Source organism: Tamandua tetradactyla, chromosome 4, assembly GCF_023851605.1.
Source record: "Tamandua tetradactyla isolate mTamTet1 chromosome 4, mTamTet1.pri, whole genome shotgun sequence".
In the NCBI taxonomy this organism is placed as follows: domain Eukaryota; kingdom Metazoa; phylum Chordata; class Mammalia; order Pilosa; family Myrmecophagidae; genus Tamandua; species Tamandua tetradactyla.
In genome coordinates, this window is record NC_135330.1 from 54,433,402 (window position 1) to 54,457,972 (window position 24,571).

At 35.9% G+C, this 24,571-nt stretch overlaps 1 protein-coding gene across 8 annotated transcripts in view; it reads right to left on the reverse strand.

The window, feature by feature from the left end:
* Positions 1 to 24,571, reverse strand: part of DENND1B (DENN domain containing 1B) — a 283,782-nt gene that overhangs the window by 154,928 nt on the left and 104,283 nt on the right. For 5 of the 8 annotated variants that reach the window (XM_077157317.1, XM_077157319.1, XM_077157320.1 and 2 more), the window contains exons 4-5: positions 3,083 to 3,132; positions 1,137 to 1,256 (exon numbers count right to left, since the gene is read on the reverse strand). In XM_077157317.1, coding sequence (XP_077013432.1) covers positions 1,137 to 1,256; positions 3,083 to 3,132 — 170 coding nt within the window. The remainder of the gene's footprint in view (positions 1 to 1,136; positions 1,257 to 3,082; positions 3,133 to 24,571) is intronic. The other 3 variants (XM_077157322.1, XM_077157323.1, XM_077157321.1) reach the window with 1 other exon arrangement.

The following is a 24,571-nucleotide window of genomic DNA, read 5'->3' on the forward strand; positions in this document are numbered from 1 at the left end:
TGCTAAAGAGAGAATGGAAGCCCGTTCACACTCTATTTCTAATAAAGCAGGTAAGCATTCACTTTTGAATAGACTGAAAGAAAAAATTGGCCAACTCCAACAGATGTTCTGAGTAAATTTATAACCTACCTCTCAATGAGTGATACAAATGTATATAAATAACAAATGAGAAGACATCAATTTTATACTAGATTTTTGCAATATTTTAATTTATAATCCATTATTTCTTCTCCTCTAAGTATTTCTATTACTCTAGCTTGATCAATATCCAAATTATAATAATAGTACAGAATCCTATCTTTATAGAATACAACTGGATTTCTGATTCATCAAAACATATATATATCATGGCTAAGCTAACCCTAGATCCTTCCTTCTCAAAAGCCAGCAACCCAAATCCTGAGTCCACAGGCAGGAGACATACTCTCAACTACCTATTGAAGAAAGGCAGGTAATTACACAGTTGAAGGAGGAGGTGGAAGAGGAGCTTTGGTAAACTGGTAAGTTCATGACACAACCCAAAACCTACTACTTAGTTCCACCTTAATACTTCCATAGGGTAATGCAGGACCAGAATTAGCAAATATTCCCACTTTTTAAAAGAAATTAGAAATCTGTATTATATACAAAATTTTCCAAAATTTATAAGGTTAGCAACTTCTTTTAAAATTTATAAAACACCATGTGGCCAAACTGAACACCTGTAAACACTTTAGCCCAGGGTAATGCGTTTGCAATCTTTGCCTCACAGCAGCAATTCATATTCAAAAATCCAAGTTATGGTTCAGTGATAGGAAAAAGTACACATCAGTACTTTAATATTTCCTTATATCCTATTTAATAAGTGAAATTTGTATATCTGAAACCGTATCCTAATATTTAATTTTCCAAAAATAAACCCACAAAAACTAATTTTAAAGTAAGTTCTTTCAAGAAAAATTCCACTGTTATTAGTAAATCTTTAAGCCCAATTGATGCTGTACAGAAAAAGTAAAGAAAATTATTTTTCAACTTACTTTAATTTACAGGGCAAAAAAAATAAAATTATAGGGCTTTTAACATCTCAAACATAAAGTTCAAAAGAAAGACCCAGTTAATCTATTTTACATTCTTTTTTTTTTTTACTCAATACTCACCTAAGGATGCACAAACAGATTTTGCCTCCTGATGTGAGTCTGCAGAATCCAAATCTCTGTTTACTCTCAATGTCTGTCAATACAAAGGTAAAGTGCTGTCCAACTTGATTTTGAGACACCCTAAAATATAGTAAGATTATGATATGTTAAACCTTGTGTGATAATTCTGTTAAAGAAAAATCAGAAGCAAGAAGATATTTATATGTGGCACTGGCTCTATCATCCCAATCCGTTGGTTCTCAGAAACAGAATTTTGATCTAAACTTAAAAATAAGTGTGAAATATGCAAAGTAAACTTTGAGTCAAACAGCATGATTGGATCATTTTGCTCAACTCTAATCTTTGATTATTCTAAGACTGCTTAGATAACAAACTATATTGCTTCAGAGTCCAATGGCAGCCACTATCAACTCTGTTTAATTGCTTCTTCTGTTAACATTCTCACCCAATAAAGTACCATAGGATATACTATTTTTTCTCACATTTTCTTTTTGACTATTCATGTACTGAGGGATAAATTTCCAAGTATAAAATTAGAATGCAATTGCTACCAAAAAAAAAAAATTTTACTAGCTAAGCTGTAAGGAATTTTACCCAATTTTGAACTAAATGCCATACTACCATTAGACACAACACACTACAATATAATGTATAATATAAATAATTAGGCTGAATATTTATTTCTGTTTACAACATATCTAAAAATCTCTTTCCTGGTAATGACAACACTCTTAACTTGTATACCCTTAATAGAACATCTGCTTCCTTGTCCCAAAATAAAATGCCCATGACACCTGAAGTTCAGTTTTGAAAAGCCGTAAAGATTATGAAAAAGGAATTAAATTCCTTTGCTACCAATCTCCAAATGGTAGCAAAATAAATAAATACTGTTTTCTATCATCAGGAAATACTGCATTTCAAATGCTAAACATTTAACAATGTCACTTTTAAGTGGTCAATTATTAAAATCTTTTACAATTTCAAAAACTACCTCCAGTGCCTAATGTGCCCTCTAGCGCCCAATGTACATAATATTCTTTCATAGCTTTTCTACCTTTATTTTGTCCTGGCTATATATTTGAAAATTGCAACCTAAGGAGGGCACAACTGATTTCCTGCAATGAGGTAAAAATAAAGGGTATCAGTTAGTCATCAGCAACATTTATTAGTATCAATTATCCCATCATTTGGAAGGTGTTATCTTTAAGACAGTAAAATTTTGGATTCTGACATCTTTACATCATCAAAATATTTTTCATAAATAATTTTTTCTTTTAAAAACCCTATGATATTTTAAAAAATGAAAACTGATAATTGGGTATGAAAAACAATATATGACTGTTACTATGCTCAAAAGGCTATGTACTCAATGAAATTTCAACTACAGTCAGGTAATACTCTGTTCAATCAGTATTTGTTCAGTGAAATGCAAATACGAGATTTTCAAAACCGCTAGGAGGGTTTCCTTGTATTCTTACATAATATTGCACTATTGCTATAAAGCTATTCTTGGGAGACAACTACCCATGAGTTTTACAACATCACACAGATGGTCTTTTCAATTAGGGCGAACTGAGACAGAAACCAGGATGTACCTATCTAACTTAAAAGATACAATTCCAAAGCCCTGATCAAGGACATATTAATATTGTTCTTTGCTAGTGCTAAGATATGTACCTGAAGAACAAAGAGAGGAAATGGAAACTACTGGCAGTATACTTTAAGACTTCTCCCAACTGGCCACAGAGGAGAAAACAAAAGATGCAATTTTAACTAAAAAGCCTTTTCCATTCCAAGCACTATTTAACTTTGAATCTCCAGTTGTTTTTTTGCTATAAGCAGTAAAGTAAAAGTACATTTCAATTCATAAAAAAGTTCATGTAATAATTTTTAAGTGTGCACTAAAATGGGCTACAGTTATCTTAAATGATGACATCATACTGTACCTTTCAATGTCAAAGGGGAAACAGAACTTTGGCACGCTCTTTAGTACCTCCTACAAATGCAAAATAAAAATTAAAATAATAAACAAGGAAAAGTTTGAGAATATTTGTAAAGATGCAGTTAAAACTTTTTGAGACATGTCCTAAAGCAAAGAGATCTTTTTTTATTAAGGAAAATAGCACAGGTTCCTAGACTAAAATAATTGATTATTAAAAAGGAATTAAGTTTGTGCTTTGGCAGATTGCACTGACAATGCCACGGAAACCCCAGGAGGCAAAGGCCTGGCCTGAAGGGTATTAACACCCTTCACATCCCCGCTGGGATTCCCTTCAACAAGGCCATATGGATTTTACAAGAAGCACTGCACCATATGGGGAAGCTACGTCTGCTGCTACTTGTACCACAGACTAGCCACGGGGACTTCTGACAGATCCTGGCTCAAAAATAGAAATGCTGTTTCAATTAAAATGCAGGCAGAGAAAAGGGAATAAAGTTGGCAGCAGGATGAATTACAGAGAGGTATAACAACTCTACATGTCCCATAGTCAAATGGTTAAAAAAAAGACTAGAAACAGACATTTATATGGTTCAATCCTGATGAATTTAACAACAGTAAGTCTAAATTTTATTTCAAATAGCACTCAAAGAAATGTGTTTCTAAAAAGCAGTCTTTAAATTAAAATAACCATAGCTTCTATTTTGTGTACTTTAAGAACTTTCTAGTAAGAAAATCAATGTTTTAATTAAGCATAGAAAATAATCTTATTTTGAAACCTATCAGAATTTGATAGTAATTAAAAAATAATTCTAAAAGCTTTTAGAAATCATACACATTAACAATTATAGCAAAATGGAAATAATTTTCAGCCATTTGGTAAAAAACAGAAAAATCTATTTTGTTATACCTGAAAAACAACTTAAAATTAACTCCGATTCAAATGTTAAAAACTTTAGAATTGAAGATAATATCATACACATTCAAAATAAGGCTATTTTACAAGACAAAACAGATTTATAAGAATATGTCCTATTAAAAGAAAAATATCTCAGTAGATGTCCCCCAAAATAACCATGCCTACTATATCTCTTCATCAATAAAACTTACTACGAGGGAAACCACCAGTATTGAATATTTAAATTCGATATATGAATAAGGTATTGAGTATTGAAAGTAAAATTTCTCACATTCTTTTAAAATGTAGACTGCAATGTGGCAACACTTAAATGCATTCCAATACCAACACTTAGAAAAGTTTTTAGACCCTAACTCACTGAAACAGATAGAAAAGTATCACGTAAAAAATTTAGCAGCTTTAGGACAGGACCCCCTGTTTGCTCATGGCCATATACCTTTAAAGTATGAGTACAGACCCTAAATTCAGAGGAAGCTGTTTTACTAATGACAATATTTTGTTAGATATAATTAAAAGAATTACTAAAGTTGAAATAAATTATTTAAACTGAAAAGAATAGTTCACTTGCCCACTGCTTAATCCTTATCTTTTACTACATAAAGTGAAGCCACTTAACCATATTTTCTATGCATATGTACAATATTTAGATATTGTCTTGCAAAAACTGTTTATAGAATTTCTCTAGCAATGAAGACTATATATTCAAAATTCATGTCTGCTTGTAAATACACCCAAATTAGTAATATATTTCACATAAATATTAAGACTCAAATTAAGAAGAATGCTTCCCAGTTATGCTCAATCTTCCACACCCTCCCCCTCCCATTTTCGCCAACCAACACACTTGCATACATTTCTGCAAAACAGCCTCAGCTCGCTTCCCAACTGGCAGAAGCATCCCTCAGGGGACAAGTCTTTAAACCTCCGCACTCTTTAAAATTCAACCAGCCAGCAGGTCTATAGACTAGTGTATAAACAGTATAGACAAAAAAATCCTCTCTCAGCTTATGTCAGTGACAAAGCAGCTCAGCGGTTGACTGTTTCTCCCCTGACAGTATAAGCTGGGTTTACACAGATCAATAGCTGGAAGTCCTACCTAGCTCCTAGGGCTCAATTTTCCTCCTTAATTGCAGGTGCTATTCAAACTGAAGTTAAAAAAGAAAGAAGAGTGAGTTGGAGGAAGGAATAAAATGCATGGAAATTGCTTTTTGGAACCTTATAGCAATAGAAGTTAATTGAAAATTGTACTTTTACATTTATTGGAAAAAAATGTTAATAAAGGCTGGTAATTCTACCATACAGTGTTTTTTTTTTTTTTCCACACAGTGGTTTTTGATATGACATATACTCACACAAAAAATCTAAGTTTGGCATTCACAGACTATGTGATACACTTACAATAATACTGTTCAGAAGTTATCAGTCTCCCCATTTTCTGTTGGCTTTTGCTTTTTAAAAGAATACCTAATTTCCTTAGCCAATAAAAATTACTTGGGTTTTCAGACTCTCATTCTCCAAAATACATTATTTATACACAAAAAAGAGCATATTCACTAACACATATCATGTTAAAAATAGAAATAACAAATTAAAAGAATGGAATAGAAATACAAAATTATGAATAGCAAAATACAAAGAACAATAACGCTTATCTGTATTTGCTCTAAAAGCAACACATCTATCATAATAACATAATCATAATATTAAAGATCAGAAACAAGGACTGTGAAAGTACATATTGCTTTGTTTTATTTGGTCCCATTTCAATGTATCTCTACTAATCAGTATTATAATCAAATTCATCCTGTGAGAAACAGAGTAAACTGCTAGTATTAGAACAGTATATTAACTTCCATGAGATTACCATTTAGCACTATAAATTGATCAAATAAAAGGTGAAACAAACATTTAAGAAAGAATCTATTTATAAAAACAAACTAAAATATATAAGGTTTATCTCTTTATCAATGTTAAATAACTATAAAAAGCTTAGAAATTTTCTGAGAAAATGAGTCTAACACAGAAAGTGCCATTGCTGGTATCAATAACTGTTTTTTCTCCTTTTCAAGTGCTTCTTCCTTACTCTATACAGAATACTGCTGTTTTCTCTAAGGCTCCATATTTTTCCATTCTTTCCCTCTAAATAAGGTATATCTGCCTGGGAAATCTCATGTATAGGAATTACCATTGCTGATGAGTAACAACCAAATAAATCTCTTAGTCTTGTAAGTTAGACATTTTTATGAACTCCAGGATTATACATCTAACTACTTTCTGGTACCACTTCTGGAATGTTCTCCAGACACCGCAACTCAGAATGTCCATAACTTAAGTTGTTCTTTTAGTTATGGTCCTTATCACCAAGAATGGCAGCTCCATGCACCTGATCACTCAAACCAAAAATATGGGAGTTTCTAGACTCCCCCCTTTTTCTGACTACCAGATATGATTAATCATTCACCAAGTCCTTTTAATTCAATTTCATAACCATGGTTCTTTCAATGGAAGAAGTGGAGAGGACTGAAAGGAAGAAGGAAAAATATAATAATCACTTGGGAAGGGTTTTTCAAAATACATTTGACACTGTAAACTCTTTTACAACAAGGGTCTTGAGTCTTTAACTTCAGTTTGAGTAGCACCTATCTATTTTATAATACTAACACTATCCGTTAGGATGTTTCACATGTATAAGGAATAGTTATTTTCTCATACCAAGAACCAACAAGGCAGACTTTTTCAGGGACTGGTTTAATTCAAGACTCTTTCTCCAGGACTGCTGTCATGAGTTTATCAGCTTTGTCCTCACCTATTTCTACTCATGATCACAAAATGAGCTGCCGGTAATCAACACATCACATGACAATACAGCAGTGTTCAGTGAAAGAGCCATGTCTTTCTGTGTGTGAGTTTTCATCAGTGAGACATCCTTTCCCAGAAATCTCACCAGCTGACTTTCCCATTATATCTCATTGGCCAGAAGGTCACGAGCCATTCCTAAATCAATCACAGACATAGGAAATCTCGTATTTATGCTTAGCTTAGCCCTAAGATTGGTTATAGGAAAAGTCAAAATTCAACCCCATTCACTTTCTGTTAACCATAACACAAGTAATTATAAAAACACTTGAGTGAAGTATCATAGTTTCTTTTTAAAGACTCCTCACAGTAATATTCAACAAATAATTAAATTTTGTAGTAAATTTCTCAAAAAATCACAGTATTACATATGGACAGTTTTCAAATATTCATAATTTTATTTTTATGAATAACACTTTCAGAATTATTTTGTAAAAGGGGGTTAATTGTCAACTTTAATTTTTCACAAAGGATTGATTTCTAAAAGGATCTTAAAATTTTGAATATTTTTCCCAAAATAAATAAGAATCAACCAACACTATGTAGTCATTCAATCTGTTTTGCTTGTACAGCAGAGTAATAAACTTTTGTTGTTGTTCACAGAAGAGCTACATAGCTAAGAGCAGGTTGCATAGCACAGAACTGATATTCTCAAACTGGGTGCTGAAATATTTGAGGGCACCTCAGCAATTTCACAGGCCCATCGTGAGCTGCTAAGTGGACCACCACCTGAACTATAAGCTCAAGATAGTTCACAGTTTCAATACTGGATTGTGCTATTTCATTCAATGGATTCATTTCTTGCCAGGTTGGGTTTTCTGTGGTTGCTCTGGCAAAAAGCAACTGCGAAAAATATTAATGTGATGAGATTTTGTAGGTTTGTCCAGAGCGATTTCTCAATAAATCCCACAGTGATTTGAAAGGGAATAAAAAAGTTTTTCCAAAGTCCCCTTGAGGGAATGATGAGAAAGGGGGAAAATTCAACTTCCCCAAGTGGAGGATTCTTGATATTCTCACAAAGAGTGGGGACAACCAAAGCTAGACTCCCCAATCTTGGGGGTGTTCATATGAAACTTAACCCCACAAAGGACAGAATAAGCCTACTTAAATTAGGCCTAAGAGCCACCCTCAAGAGACCCTCTAGTGTTGCTCAGATGTGACCTAGCTCTCTCTCAGCCAACATGACAAGCAAACTCATTGCCCTCTCCCTCTCTATGTGGGACATGACTCCCAGAGGTGTAAACCTTCCTGGCAACATGGGAGAGAAATCCAAGAATGAGCTGGGGCTCAGCATCAAGGGATTGAGAAAATCTTCTCAACCAAAAGGGGGAAGAGAAAAAAGAGACAAAATAAAGTGTCAATGGCTGAGAGATTCCAAACAGAGTAGAGAGGTTATCCTGGAGGTTATTCTTAGGCATTAAATAGATATCACCTTTTTAGTTAAGGCATAACAGAGAGGCTGGAGGGAACTGCCTGAAAATGTAGAGCTGTGTTCCAGCGGCTCTGTTTCCTTTTTTTTTTTTTTTTTTTTATCGGAAAGAAAAAAAAAATTAACACAACATTTAGAAATCATACCATTCTACATATGCACTCAGTAATTCTTAACATCATCACATAGATGCATGATCATCGTTTCTTAGTACATTTGCATTGGTTTAGAGGAACTAGCAACACAGCAGAAAAAGATATAAAATGTTAATATGGAGAAAAGAAATAAAAATAGTAATAATAGTAAACAAACAAACAAACAAAAAAAACTCTATAGCTCAGATGCAGCTTCATTCAGTGTTTTAACGTGATTACTTTACAATTACGTATTATTGTGCTGTCCATTTTTGAGTTTTTGTATCTAGTCCTGTTGCACAGTCTATATCCCTTCAGCTTCAATTACCCATTATCTTACCCTGTTTCTAACTCCTGCTGGACTCTGTTACCAATGACATATTTCAAGTTTATTCTCGAATGTCCGTTCACATCAGTGGGACCATACAGTATTTGTCCTTTAGTTTTTGGCTGGACTCACTCAGCATAATATTCTCTAGGTCCATCCATGTTATTACATGCTTCATAAGTTTATCTTGTCTTAAAGCTGCATAATATTCCATCGTATGTATATACCACAGTTTGTTTAGCCATTCTTCTGTTGATGGACATTTTGGCTGTTTCCATCTCTTTGCAATTGTAAATAACGCTGCTATAAACATTGGCGTGCAAATGTCCGTTTGTGTCTTTGCCCTTAAGTCCTTTGAGTAGATACCTAGCAATGGTATTGCTGGGTCGTATGGCAATTCTATATTCAGCTTCTTGAGGAATCGTCAAACTGCCTTCCACAGTGGTTGCACCATTTGACATTCCCACCAACAGTGGATAAGTGTGCCTCTTTCTCCGCATCCTCTCCAGCACTTGTCATTTTCTGTTTTGTTGATAATGGCCATTCTGGTGGGTGTGAGATGATATCTCATTGTGGTTTTGATTTGCATTTCTCTAATGGCCAGGGACATTGAGCATCTCTTCATGTGCCTTTTGGCCATTTGTATTTCCTCTTCTGAGAGGTGTCTGTTCAAGTCTTTTTCCCATTTTGTAATTGGGTTGGCTGTCTTTTTGTTGTTGAGTTGAATAATCTCTTTATAAATTCTGGATACTAGAACTTTATCTGATATGTCATTTCCAAATATTGTCTCCCATTGTGTAGGCTGTCTTTCTACTTTCTTGATGAAGTTCTTTGATGCACAAAAGTGTTTAATTTTGAGGAGCTCCCATTTCTTTCTTTCTTTCTTCAGTGCTCTTGCTTTAGGTTTAAGGTCCATAAAATCGCCTCCAGTTGTAAGTTTCATAAGATATCTCCCTACATTTTCCTCTAACTGTTTTATGGTCTTAGGCCTAATGTTTAGTTCTTTGATCCATTTTGAGTTAGCTTTTGTATAAGGTGTGAGATACGGGTCTTCTTTCATTCTTTTACATATGGATATCCAGTTCTCTAGGCACCATTTATTGAAGAGACTGTTCTGTTCCAGGTGAGTTGGCTTGACTGCCTTATCAAAGATCAAATGTCCATAGATGAGAGGGTCTATATCTGAGCACTCTATTTGATTCCATTGGTCGATATATCTATCTTTATGCCAATACCATGCTGTTTTGACGACTGTGGCTTCATAATATGCCTTAAAGTCCGGCATCGCGAGACCTCCAGCTTCGTTTTTTTTCCTCAAGATACTTTTAGCAATTCGGGGCAAGCTGCCCTTCCAGATAAATTTGCTTATTGGTTTTTCTAATTCTGAAAAATAAGTTGTTGGGATTTTGATTGGTATTGCATTGAATCTGTGAATCAATTTAGGTAGGATTGACATCTAAACTATATTTAGTCTTCCAATCCATGAACACGGTATGCCCTTCCATCTATTTAGGTCTTCTGTGATTTCTTTTAGCAGTTTTTTGTAGTTTTCTTTATATAGGTTTTTTGTCTCTTTGGTTAAATTTATTCCTAGGTATTTTATTCTTTTAGTTGCGATTGTAAATGGGATTCGTTTCTTGATTTCCCCCTCAGTTTGTTCATTCCTAGTGTATAGAAATGCTACAGATTTCTGAATGTTGATCTTGTAGCCTGCTACTTTGCTGTACTCATTTATTAGCTCTAGTAATTTTGTTGTGGATTTTTCTGGGTTTTCTACGTATAGTACCATATCGTCTGCAAACAGTGATAGTTTTACTTCTTCCTTTCCAATTTTGATGCCTTGTATTTCTTTTTCTTGTCTAATTGCTCTGGCTAGAACTTCCAACACAATGTTGAATAATAGTGGTGATAACAGACATCCTTGTCTTGTTCCTGATCTTAGGGGGAAAGTTTTCAATTTTTCCCCATTGAGGATGATATTAGCTGTGGGTTTTTCATATATTCCCTCTATCATTTTAAGGAAGTTCCCTTGTATTCCTATCTTTTGAAGTGTTTTCAACAGGAAAGGATGTTGAATCTTGTCAAATGTCTTCTCTGCATCAATTGAGATGATCATGTGATTTTTCTGCTTTGATTTGTTGATGTGGTGTATTACATTAATTGATTTTCTTATGTTGAACCATCCTTGCATACCTGGGATGAATCCTACTTGGTCATGATGTATAATTCTTTTAATGTGTTGTTGGATACGATTTGCTAGAATTTTATTGAGGATTTTTGCATCTATATTCATAAGAGAGATTGGTTTGTAGTTTTCTTTTTTTGTAATATCTTTGCCTGGTTTTGGTATGAGGGTGATGTTGGCTTCATAGAATGAATTAGGTAGTTTTCCCTCCACTTCGATTATTTTGAAGAGTTTGAGGAGAGTTGGTACTAATTCTTTCTGGAATGTTTGATAGAATTCACATGTGAAGCCGTCTGGTCCTGGACTTTTATTTTTAGGGAACTTTTGAATGACTAATTCAATCTCTTTACTTGTGATTGGTTTGTTGAGGTCATCTATTTCTTCTTCAGTCAAAGTTGGTTGTTCATGCCTTTCCAGGAACCCGTCCATTTCATCTAAATTGTTGTATTTATTAGCGTAAAGTTGTTCATAGTATCCTGTTATTACCTCCTTTATTTCTGTGAGGTCAGTAGTTATGTCTCCTCTTCCATTTCTGATCTTATTTATTTGCATCCTCTCTCTTCTTCTTTTTGTCAATCTTGCTAAGGGCCCATCAATCTTATTGATTTTCTCATAGAACCAACTTCTGGTCTTATTGATTTTCTCTATTGTTTTCATGTTTTCAATTTCATTTATTTCTGCTCTAATCTTTGTTATTTCTTTCCTTTTGCTTGCTTTGGGATTAGTTTGCTGTTCTTTCTCCAGTTCTTCCAAGTGGACAGTTAATTCCTGCATTTTTGCCTTTTCTTCTTTTCTGATAAAGGCATTTAGGGCAATAAATTTCCCTCTTAACACTGCCTTTGCTGCGTCCCATAAGTTTTGATATGTTGTGTTTTCATTTTCATTCGCCTCTAGGTATTTACTAATTTCTGTTGCAATTTCTTCTTTGACCCACTTGTTGTTTAAGAGTGTGTTGTTGAGCCTCCATGTATTTGTGAATTTTCTGGCACTCCGCCTATTATTGATTTCCAACTTCATTCCTTTATGATCCAAGAAGTGTTGTGTATGATTTCAATCTTTTTAAATTTGTTAAGACTTGCTTTGTGACCCAGCATATGGTCTATCTTTGAGAATGATCCATGAGCACTTGAAAAAAAGGTGTATCCTGCTGTTGTGGGATATAATGTCCTATAAATGTCTGTTAAGTCTAGCTCATTTATAGTAATATTCAGATTCTCTATTTCTTTATTGATCCTCTGTCTAGATGTTCTGTCCATTGATGAGAGTGGTGAATTGAAGTCTCCAACTATTATGGTATATGTGTCTATTTCCCTTTTCAGTGTTTGCAGTATTCCTCACGTATTTTGGGGCATTCTGGTTTGGTGCGTAAATATTTATGATTGTTATGTCTTCTTGTTTAATTGTTCCTTTTATTAGTATATAGTGTCCTTCTTTGTCTCTTTTAACTGTTTTACATTTGAAGTCTAATTTGTTGGATATTAGTATAGCCACTCCTGCTCTTTTCTGGTTGTTATTTGCATGAAATATCTTTTCCAAACCTTTCACTTTCAACCTATATTTATCTTTGGGTCTAAGATGTGTTTCCTGTAGACAGCATATAGAAGGATCCTGTTTTTTAATCCATTCTGCCAGTCTATGTCTTTTGATTGGGGAATTCAGTCCATTAACATTTAGAGTTATTACTGTTTGGATAATATTTTCCTCTACCATTTTGCCTTTTGTATTATATATATATCATATCTGACTTTCCTTCTTTCTACACTCTTCTCCATGCCACTCTCTTCTGTCTTTTTGTATCTGACTCTAGTGCTCCCTTTAGTATTTCTTGCAGAGCTGGTCTCTTGGTCACAAATTCTCTCAGTGACTTTTTGTCTGAGAATGTTTTAATTTCTCCCTCATTTTTGAAGGACAATTTTGCTGGATATAGGAGTCTTGGTTGGCAGTTTTTCTCTTTTAGTAATTTAAATATATCATCCCACTGTCTTCTAGCTTCCATGGTTTCTGCTGAGAAATCTACACATAGTCTTATTGGGTTTCCCTTGTATGTGATGGATTGCTTCTCTCTCGCTGCTTTCATGATCCTCTCTTCCTCTTTGACCTCTGTCATTCTAACTAGTAAGTGTCTTGGGGAACGCCTATTTGGGTCTAATCTCTTTGGAGTGCGCTGCACTTCTTGGATCTGTAATTTTAGGTCTTTCATAAGAGTTGGGAAATTTTCAGTGATAATTTCTTCCATTAGTTTTTCTCCTCCTTTTCCCTTCTCTTCTCCTTCTGGGACACCCACAACACATATATTTGTGCGATTCACATTGTCCTTGAGTTCCCTGATACCCTGTTCAAATTTTTCCATTCTTTTCCGGATAGTTTCTGTTTCTTTTTGGAATTCAGATGTTCCATCCTCCAAATCACTAATTCTATCTTCTGTCTCTTTAAATCTATCATTGTAGGTATGCATTGTTTTTTCCATCTTTTCTACTTTATCCTTCACTTCCATAAGCTCTGTGATTTGTTTTTTCAGTTTTTCTATTTCTTCTTTTTGTTCAGCCCATGTCTTCTTCATGTCCTCCCTCAATTTATCGATTTTGTTTTTGAAGAGGTTTTCCATTTCTGTTCGTATATTCAGCATTAGTTGTTTCAGCTCCTGTATCTCATTTGAACTATTGGTTTGTTTATTTGACTGGGCCATATTTTCAATTTTCTGAGCATGATCCATTATCTTCTGCTGGTGTCTGGGCATTTAGTCAGATTTCCATGGGTGTTGGACCCCACAGGTTGAAAGATTTTTCTGTGAAATCTCTGGGTTCTGTTTTTCTTATCCTGCCCAGTAGGTGGCGCTCGTGGCACACGTTTGTCTACGGGTTCCACCAGTGAAAGTTTCTGTATGTCCTTTAACTCTGGAAAACTCTCGCCGTAGGGGAGGTTCGGCAGCCGAAGCGTCTTGGAAGAGTGCCAGCCGGCCCGGGGGTCCGAACACGGGAAGAGTCGCTGGCCGCCGCAGCACGGGAGAGCATCCGACCGAGTTTCCTAGTCGGCCTGGGGCGCCAAGTGTGGCGGGAGGGCGCCAGCTGTCGCAGCCCGGGAGAGTGCACTGTTCCCAGCCGGACCTGGGAGTCACGTGTTTGGAAGGGACCCCCCGGTCACCATTCTCCGCAGTCTGGGGATTTCCGACCCAACTCTCTCAGTTGGTCCGGGGGGCCTTGCGTGGTGGGAGCGCTAGCTGCCGTGGCCCAAGGGGACCGCCTGCCCAATTCTGCCAGCTTGCCGGAGGTGGTTCTCCCAGACAGTCAGCCGATCCAGGATGGGGTACGCCATCCCTTTGATCTCCATTGTGGCTCTGGGAGCTGCTCTGTATTGTCTCCACTCCCCCAGTAGCTGTTCTGGAGGAGGAAAGGTGAGGGTGGCAAGGCTGTCGAGGTTGGTGGCGGAGGAGCCGGTGAAGGCGGAAGAGGGCACGGTGGTGGTTGGAGAGCCGCCGGAGCAGGAGGGGGAAGAGGGGAGTGCTGCAGGGCGTGGGTGCCGCGCGCTGGTCTGGCGGACAGAGGGGAGGGGAGGGCGGGCGGGCCGGCTGCTGCGGGGCGTGGGCGCCGCGCTCCAGTCCGGAGGACAAAGAGGGGAGAGGAGGGCGGGCGGGCCGGCTGCTGCGGGGCGTGGGCGCCTCGCGCCGGTCAGGCAGACAAAGAGGGGAGAGGAGGGTGAGCGGGCCAGCTGCTGCGGGGCGTGGGCGCCGCGCTCCAGTCCGGAGGACAAAGAGGGGAGAGGAGGGAGGGCGGGCCGCCTGCTGCGGGGCGCGGACAAAGAGCGCGGCTATGTTTCTTGAAGATGACTGTATAATGATACAGCTTTCGCAATGTGACTGTGTGATTATGAAAACCTTGTGCCTGATGCTTCTTTCATCTATCTTATGGACAGACGAGTAAAACATATGGATTAAAAATAAATAAATAATAGGGGAACAAACGTTAAAATAAATTTAGCATATTTAAATAAATAAATAAAAGTAATGGAAGGGAATAGAGTATTAAGATTAGAAGCCAGTCTCTGTCACTTGCAAAACTCTGTGACATTGAGCAAGTGACTTGCCTTCTCTGGCCCTCGGCTTCTTATCTCTAAAATGGAGTGAAGGTGTTTGTCTGATGAGGTTGTTGTGGGATTAAACAAGTTAAACCATGCAGAAGCACTGAGAAGTGCTGGGCACCTAATAAGTGCCTAATAAACGTTTTTTTTCCCCAGTAAAAAAAAAAAAAATCAATGCAAAACAGAAATCTGACTCCAAAATGTCCAAATTCTAGGTGATAAGGACTGTAATGAACTTCAGCTTTCTACTTTCCGAATTTGAAAAATCTGTGGAATGTTTTGAAAGTGATGCCGGAAAGTAGTTAGACATAATACTGGAGCTCACAGAAATGTTTACACTACAAGTAATTGTGGTTATTTCAGAATAAATTAAAAATATTTTTGTCTTTCAGCCTGTGTGTATTACTTTTTTTCATGCAAGCACTTATTTATATTTGTCGGGCTAGTCAGTGGGACACACAGGTCTATACAACCCTTTCAATCATGCTCCGTTTCAATATGGTGATACTACTTACAGGCACACTAATGAACCCCTTCACTTCTATCCGTTCCCTTACATTGGAGTTCAACCTCATTAGCTAACCATTCACCCACCTCTAGCCTCTATGTATCTCTAAGCCCCTATATTCTTGTATAATAAGCCTCCAATTTTACCTTTACCATGTCATAAAAGTGGAGTCCCAACTTACGTGTATTACTTTTCCAAGCAGCTATTATGTTGTTGGGACATAAAACATTCAAAGTATTTTGTAAAAAGAACTGTTAGGTATTTCTTTTGGCCTAGAGGCACCATGAAAATATTACTGAGACAATAAAGGCACCATTAATATAAGTAAATCTTGGAACTTCTGGTGTAGAAAAAAGAGCAGTGAAATTTCATTAAGAGCCCTGGGTTCTATCTCCTCAATTTTTTGAAATTCAATTGAATAAAGTATTCAATTCTATAAAAATACTATTTTGAATACCTCAGAGTTTTGTAACATATATATTAAAATTATAGAATGCACAAAAGAATTAATTATAAGACATTAAAATGGAAACATCTCAAAGTTCAAAACTAGTGGATATATACCCTAATTATTCAGAGTTGAGGTACTAAAGGAAGTTATTCCAGTCAACTCTGCATCCACGGTACACTGTAACCTCTACTTCCACTTTTGCTTCCCCAAGAAGAGGTTTCCCAAACCTCCCAAGGATATGATGGAGTAAGCAAGCTTGTAGAATTGGTAAAAAATCTGGGTGAGATCTGATCAAGACTACCAAAGTTTCAACTTCTATTCAAATTATGTATTTGATTATGGCAATAACTACACACCATTATCATTACCATAAATTTAAAGAACATTTAGAGTTTATGTATAATATCTCTGTTTCTATTATTATATACTATCCTTTTTGTGGTATTAATGGAAATGGAAATATTCTACTTCTAAAACATGAATATGCTTACTTAAAAATTTTAAATATTTAGTTGAATTAAAAACTAAACTCTAAAAACTCTGCAAAATATATGATATGTAATAACCAGAACTTCAACTTGTGGAGAAGCAATTCTATATAATAAAATTATATATAGTTACTGTGAAATGCTTCAGGTTCTTCAAGAAGTAAAAATCATTCTGGCACTAAAAACCCTACTAGGTATAGAATGATGAAAAAGACAAGCACAGTTTCCATATTCGGAATTGCATTTAAATCTATTGATGAAGTTCAACACACCTATTCATTGGCACGTTACCTGTACATGTTTAGGTTAGTGAAAATACACAGGAAAATTAAAAATACAATACAGAAGGATGACAAATATGCATAGCTGTGACACAAATAAGATACAGTTCCTTATTATGATGTATAAAGCCTTAAAGAGATTTCTTTAAATGGTATCATGGAAGCAGACTGCCTACACTGTCATTTGAAACCAATTTGGTGTCATATATCTCATTTGCTATATCATCCCCCCACTCGATTTTCAAAGGATTTCTGACTCATCCATATCTTTAGCGTGAATAAATCATGTGATTTAACTTCAAGTTAAAAGCAGAAAATGGTTACTATGGAGTACTTGGCACATGTTTTTAATGTTAACTTTTCTTTATTAAATTTAATTAACCAAAAATATGCATTAAACACATAAATACATAAATATGCAACTCATTAAGTAAACAAAATTGATTGTCACAATTTTATAACTATAATAGTTAATATATATATTATCTCTTGTTAGGAAGAAATAAAATGGGTAAATACAATAGTCTGAAAATTTTAATATAATCAATAGCTTCAATTAACTCACTGAAAGCTTTTACTAGTTTTGATCATTCACTTGGTCCCTAGAGACTGGAAAAGGTATTCAATTTCTATCTCAAGCTAAAAAGACAGTAAGTTTGATAAGTTTCCTTGTTCAAATATTGATCAAGCTCACATACAAGCCAGTCTGCATGATTTCAGAAGAAAAATATTTCCTTAGTAGGATATTAAGGAAAAAGCTTTTCATCAAATCCAATGTTAAACATCTGTTCAGAGTTGCAAAATATATTCAAGATATATACACCAGTTTGTCATCTGCAAATAGAGATATTTTTACTTCTTCTTTCCCAATCTTGATGCCCTTTATTACCTTTTCTTGTCTAATAAAACCTCCAGTATAACGTTGAATAGAATGATGAAAGTTGACCTGATAAAAGTTTTGTAAGTAGAATATATAAAGAACTCTAATAACTCATGTTAAAAATTATATATATACATATATAGTTTAGAATATAATTTTTTTAAACCAACATAAACTGAAGAAAACCAGCAATCATTACTTTGGGTGCCAAATGTAGATATGCAAATATGATTTAACACTGGCTACAAACATTTTTAACAACCTTCATTTATGAATATATTTATTATTCTGTGAATAATTTTCCATGTACGAATATATTTAGTGTACCATGCAATTTAGCTCAATATCTAAAGATGTAATATGCTTCTAAAAACTCCAAATATACACAATAATTAAATAAAATTAAGCATAAATAAAAACATGAACTTACTTTTTAATAGGTGCATCCCTGCTTGTACAATGGTCCAAATAAATACTAAAAAGATCCTACATAAGGCCAAGAATGCTAGTTTTTAAGTATAAATAGCAGAAATCAATATAATCTTAGTAAGCTAAATTTCAAATGTGCAATTTTTTCAAAAAACTTAAGCAAAATATATATTAATTTCCATGCATCCATTTCTACAACAGTTCAGTAACAATCCATCTACATTGGCTGCACAAAGAAAAATGAGTGCTCCGTACTTCAAAAGCATGTGTCTCTACGTAAAGTGACAAATATGTCTGATACAAAAAGTAGTGCCTAGAACTAAAGTGATCAGCAATTTCCATTCTGACTCAGGATCCTGCTTACCTATTACATATTCTTTAAAGACTCCATGAGGCATATACTAGTAATAAGACACAATGTGCAGAGAGGAAGAAAGTACTAACCACAAATCCCTCACCAAAATCTTAACTAGTAGCATTTCAAGTGTAGTATTCAAAATCTTAAAAATTCAACAGGACTATCAAATCAGGATGCCTTTTAGTAAAAGAGAGAATTATACTAATGTGGTAAATCACAGATATAGTACTGTTACTGCACAAAGGTGGTGGATTCTTTTGCCTGATGCACTCAAATGACCAATTCCTGAGACAATGGGGTTTCAAAGAGAGAAAAAGTTTATTGCAAGGCACTTAGGAGGACAGCAGTAATTCTGATTAGCTGTATTATAGAAAAAGATGGGCAGTATTTAGAATAATGAGCACAGGACCCCAGATGATGTAATTAGAGGTGATCTAATTATTGTGCATGCACAGATTGATTACACGCTTATTCACAAAACATATTCAAGAAAATGGCAGACTTAATATGATGATGGTTTGATTTTTAGTATTATAATGTGATACAGGTGACTTGTAGGTTAAAGTCTAAGCTACTGAGCATGTCAGGCGGGCCCATATTGATTAGATCCTGTCTCAATTATCAAGATAACTTTGCACTTGCAGTAGGTTAGCTCTGGACTGAGTCAAGACCCTTCATTAATAAACATTAGGGGATGCCTTTAGTGAGCACAAGACTTTAAATGTGGAAAACTGATAAATGGGTTCAAATGAAGGTTAGTCACAAGGTGACACACACAGGGGCAGAAGATTATTGCTATTTAATCATTATCAGAGATCAAGGCAGTTGGATTACAGTTTGGAGATTTCAGGTATTTACCTGTCCACTCTAAAACACAGGAAAATAAAAGGAATATCTATATAACAAAGCAGTGATCAAAATCATCCCTTAAATACTAATTTTTCAGCTACAGTCTCTTTAAACATCAATTTTTTAGCTATCAGCAATCCTTGGTCTTTGGTTTTTCTGTCACATGGCAATGCACATGGTTGCTTCTCCATGTTTTTTTGTTTGTTTTTTAATTGACAAAACAAAACACATACAAACACGAACATTCTTAACATATGAACATTCCATTTTTGGCATATAATCAGTGACTCAATATCATCACATAGCTGTATATTCATCACCATAATCATTTCTTAGAACATGTGCATTACTCCAGAAAAAGAAATGAAAAGAAATAAGAAAAACTCATACATACTATATACCTCTTACCCCTCCCTCTCATTGACCACTAGTATTTCCATATTTTATAGATGGAATATATAATTTTAATCTTTGCCCCTACTTTTTTCTATATCCCTTACCACTCTCTTTCATCAACTACTAGTATTTCAATCTACTCAATTTATTTAAATATTTGTTCCCCCTATTATTTATTTTTAATCCGTATTTTTTTATTCATCTGTCCATACCATAGGTAAAACGAGCATCAGACACAAGGTTTTCACAATCACACAGTCACACTGCAAAAGCTGTATCATTATACAATCATCTTCAAGAAACATGGCTACTGGAACACAGCTCTACAGTTTCAGGCAGTTCCCTCCAGCCTCTCTAATACACCGTAAACTAAAAAGGGGATATCTATATAATGCATAAGAATAACCTCCAGGATAACCTCTCCACTCTCTAAAATCTCTCAGCCACTGACACTTCATTATGTCTCATTTCTCTCTTCTCCCTTTCAGTCAAGAAGGTTTTCTTAATCCCTTGATGCTGAGTCCCAGCTCATTCTAGGATTTCTGTCCCATGTTGCCAGGGAGGTTTACACCCCTGGCAGTCATGTCTGACATGAGAGAGGGAGGGCAGTGAGTTTGCTTGCAATGCTGGCTGAGAGAGAACTAGGCCACATCTGAGCAACAAAAGAGGTTTTCTGGGGGAGAATCTTGGGCCTAATTTTAAATAGGCTTAGCCTATCATTTGCAGGGATAAGTTTCATATGAATAAACCCCAAGATTGCAGGCTCAGCCTAATGATTTGGTTGCCCCCACTGCTTGCAATAATATTAGGAATTCTCCAAAGAGGGAAGCTGAATTTTCTCCCTTTCTCACCACTCCCCCAAAGGGACTTTGCAAATACTTCTTTATTCACTATTCAAATCACTCTGGAATTTATCGGAGAATCACACTGGACAAACCTACAAAATCTCATTTTTGTTTTCAAGGTTCCATGTACTTATGGAGTAGAACAAAATTTTTTTAACTTGAAAAATCTATTTTAAACTTAGAGTCAAGTTATCCAACTGTGTGGATAACTTCGGTTTTTACTTTTATTTATTGTTTAAATTAGAAATAATTTCTCTTTTACTCCCTACTTTTTATATTTGGGGAATTACTGTAAGTCTGTGAGTTCTGACACTAAAACCATTTAACTCTAAATAGTTATTTTTCACCATAAAAAATTAAAGCGATTTTTTATTATTGGAAGATATAAATGACTTCCATGAAGCAACTATATTCTGTTATAAAAAGAGCATTGCTGTGAAATACAAATTTCAAGGATTTTATTGCTATGTGTATCAGTCTTAGGCAGGTGATGAGACCTCTGTAGGCTACAAACAATGCCTTTTACCTGGCATTAAATCAGTTAAAAAGCCAGACTCAAGGCACAGCTGAACGACATCACTATATATTTGCCAAGAGATAGGTGGTTTGCTTGGTAAATGAAAGGCATACTGTATTTACTGTAATTAATTTAAGATAAAGAGAAATATTTAGAAGGCATGTATGGAAAATGCATATAAAAACAAATGGATTTTCGAAGTTTTTCTTTTTAATAAAAAATTCCATTTACAAACTGCTTCAAATTTTTATCCAAGCTTAAGCTTAGCTTTTAATGAAGGATTTGAATAACAAGGGCCCAACTCTAGGCAGGAAAAAGCCATTTAAAAAGACTCCTTTCTTTCTCTCAAGTAATTTACAATATCCCCTCTCCACTTTAAACTAACATATCTACTTTTTGCATCATCCACCCCTATTTTAACTGGAAACATTTTCTAGATAAAAGGAAACCTGTGATAAATAGTATACTACCTATAATATTTACTTGCATTCATAGATACTAAGCAATTTTAAAATGAATAAAAATAATTTAAGTTAAAATAAGTAGGTAAACGCTTCAAGTTTTGGAAAGAAACAAGTTTTACATCAATCCATCAGCTACCATGACACTAACCCACAGCTAGATGCTGTGACAGGTAAAATAAAATATATGATTCCTGATTTGGGGAACTAAGGAGATTTAAGGTTAGATCATCAGAAAACAGATGCATTGACACAGGCACATGTTAGGTGGCAGAGCGGTCAAGTACATAATGCTCTGGGATCAAGTCGCTAATCAAATACCGGCTCTTCAAATTATTATGTGCTTCGATTTTCTAGGAAGTAGGTAAAATTTGATCTATATCTCATAAGATTAAATGATGAATTATATGGGGATTTACATGAGGATTGAGTCAGAATTATTAAAAATCCATGTAAAATGATTAGGACAACGTCAAACATATTTAAAAACCCTAACAACTGCTAGCTCTTTTAATAGTTAGTTACTTGCGGTGATTTGGAGTAACGTACCCCTGAAAAACATGTTCTTTAAACTTAATCCATTTCTGTGGGTGTGAACTCATAAATAGGGCCTTTTGATGAGGTTACTTCAGTTAAACTGTGGCCCAGTTGAATAAAGACTGGTATTAATGCTATTACTAAAGACCTTAAAAGGAAGGTCACAAGAGAGAGAAAGCCAGAAGGAGCAACTGAAACTGAAAATCAACAGAACCTGGAAGAGAAGAGAGAAGCCAGGAAGGGCAGCCATGTGCATTGCCAGGTGACAGAAAAACCAAGGACGAAGGATCACTGGTAGCCAGCCCTAGGAGCCCACAGTGTTCTGGGAGAAAGTATCATCTTGACGACACCTTGATTTTGGACTTCTCCTAGCCTCAAAGCCATGACTCAATAATTTCCCATTGTTTGGTATTTCTTTGGCAGTGACAAAACTAAAACACTTGTTTTGATGGTAACCCTTAAGTGTCACATGAATTCAAATTAAGCAACAATGCATTTATTTATTCAACAAATATTTATTGAAAAACTACAACATATCCAATGAACTACACCAAAACTTTAAGACATGGAGATATAAAATAATGCAAAGTATTACACTTAATAACATACGTATCTCCTTTGAAGGTTCTTCATATATTTTATGTATATATACATATAGATAGATGCAGATATAAATGTAGGTTTGAATATATTCAACTACTTCTATTCACCACACAGTAGAAGCAGACTTTTTTTAACAATTCAAAGGTATAGTAGGGAGATGCGCACGCCAGATAATTTCAATATGCACAAAAAGCTTATATTGGACTACATATAGACTGCTTCTTTTGAAATAAAAAACATCTTCAAAGAGTATTCCCAATAGACAGTTTTCAAATATGTAAGGTACAAAGGTATGTAAGGACCTAAGGCCCAGGCCCCGCCCCCTCCTCCATTTTGAGGGCAAGTCTCTGCACACAGCCACCTACAAGACCAGGACAGACATTAAAGGTCGAAGAATATAAAACTCCCCTCCACTAATCAACTCTCATGGGATTCTGCTAAGCCTTATAAGCTGCCCTCTTGGCATTCCTCTTCCTCTTGTTTTGCTGTGAAGTGCTGACTTTCATTCCCCAACTAGCCGACACTGGGAAGAATTTTTTCCTGATAGTAAGGAAAAATTACTCCCTAATTAAAATTCCTGGGTAATTTTCCATCTGACATGTTCTTTGGTCTCAGGGTTGAATTGGGTTGTAACATGTGGCAAGCCAGCCAAGAGATCAAAGGGCTGCCAGCCATAAAAGGCATGAGTACTGGGAAAGGAGATTCCCTGGGGGGAATCTCAGGATGGCCTGCAACATCCATGTGGGAAGGGGTGGCTACACTCCTAGACGAAAGAGAACCACTGAGGAGCAGGGAGATGCTTATAACTCCCTTGCTGGCCGAACAGCTCTCCTATAAAAAGGACAGTTGGGATTTGGCCACAGGATAGTTTAGACTTCAAAAGAAAAAGGAAAGCTGCCAGGCCACCATAGCTGTAGCCTGACCTTTTTTGGAGAAGAGGACTTGAGGACAAAACAGCAGTTCACCGCCTGAAAGAGGAACTTAAGTTGGAGAAGGCTATGCAGGTAGCCCAAATGGAGTTGAGAGGTCCTTTAAATGAGAGGCTATGACAGGTAGATGAAAATTTAGAAATATTAGCATGTTGTTATCCTAAGGGAAGGGGATGGAATTTATCCAAGGTTCAAGTTAGACATTTTCTAACTTCTCCCAACTGGGATACCAAACTCTGGAATCCAGTGGATTTTTTTTTCAGAGGATGAGGATCCCAAACCTGACTGGAAGATGGCAAATAAAGAGTACAAATTTGTTAACCCTCTAATCTAATGTAAAATTAAATCAGGGCATCTCCTAGCCCAACAGGGCCCCCAGGAACCTGGGGATGATGTCACTGGTGCAGCTTCAGCCACACACACCAAGCAAAAAATACATGTTACAATGCAAGATTTTATCACTTCTGAATTACAAGAGATGGGACTCAGAATAGGCAAAACCTAAAGAAATTTGATCAAATTGGCTACTGTGAATATGGGACACCAGTGCAGTCAGTCTACTGCTCTCAGGGCATGAGATGATTAAATGGTCCTCTCTTACCACCCATCCTTCTCTGTGTCAAGGCATGTATCCTCTAGCCCCAAAAATGGAAACAAATTTACTTCTTATGGTTCATATTCAATGCAAGGAGATGCAGTCCAACAAGGGCCTCACCAAATATCCCACTGGAACACAAAACTGACGAACTACAAGTGTATTAAGGGACTAGGGATGAAGCATGCAGTTTACATGCTGAATGCCACTGATCAGATAGTATTAACTTTCACTGCAGGAATTAATGAGACAATCTACATACTGCTCCCAGAGTTATGAGACTTTGTTGCACAATCTCAGCCCACTTATAGGACAGTCCAACTTACAGGCTGCCCAAATGATTGCACACCTGGGAGAGACAGACAGCCCAGGGTGAAGGGGAGCTGGAATCAGAGCTATGGGTCATGTCTCAAAGAGACATGAAGGTCCAAATCAGGTTTTACA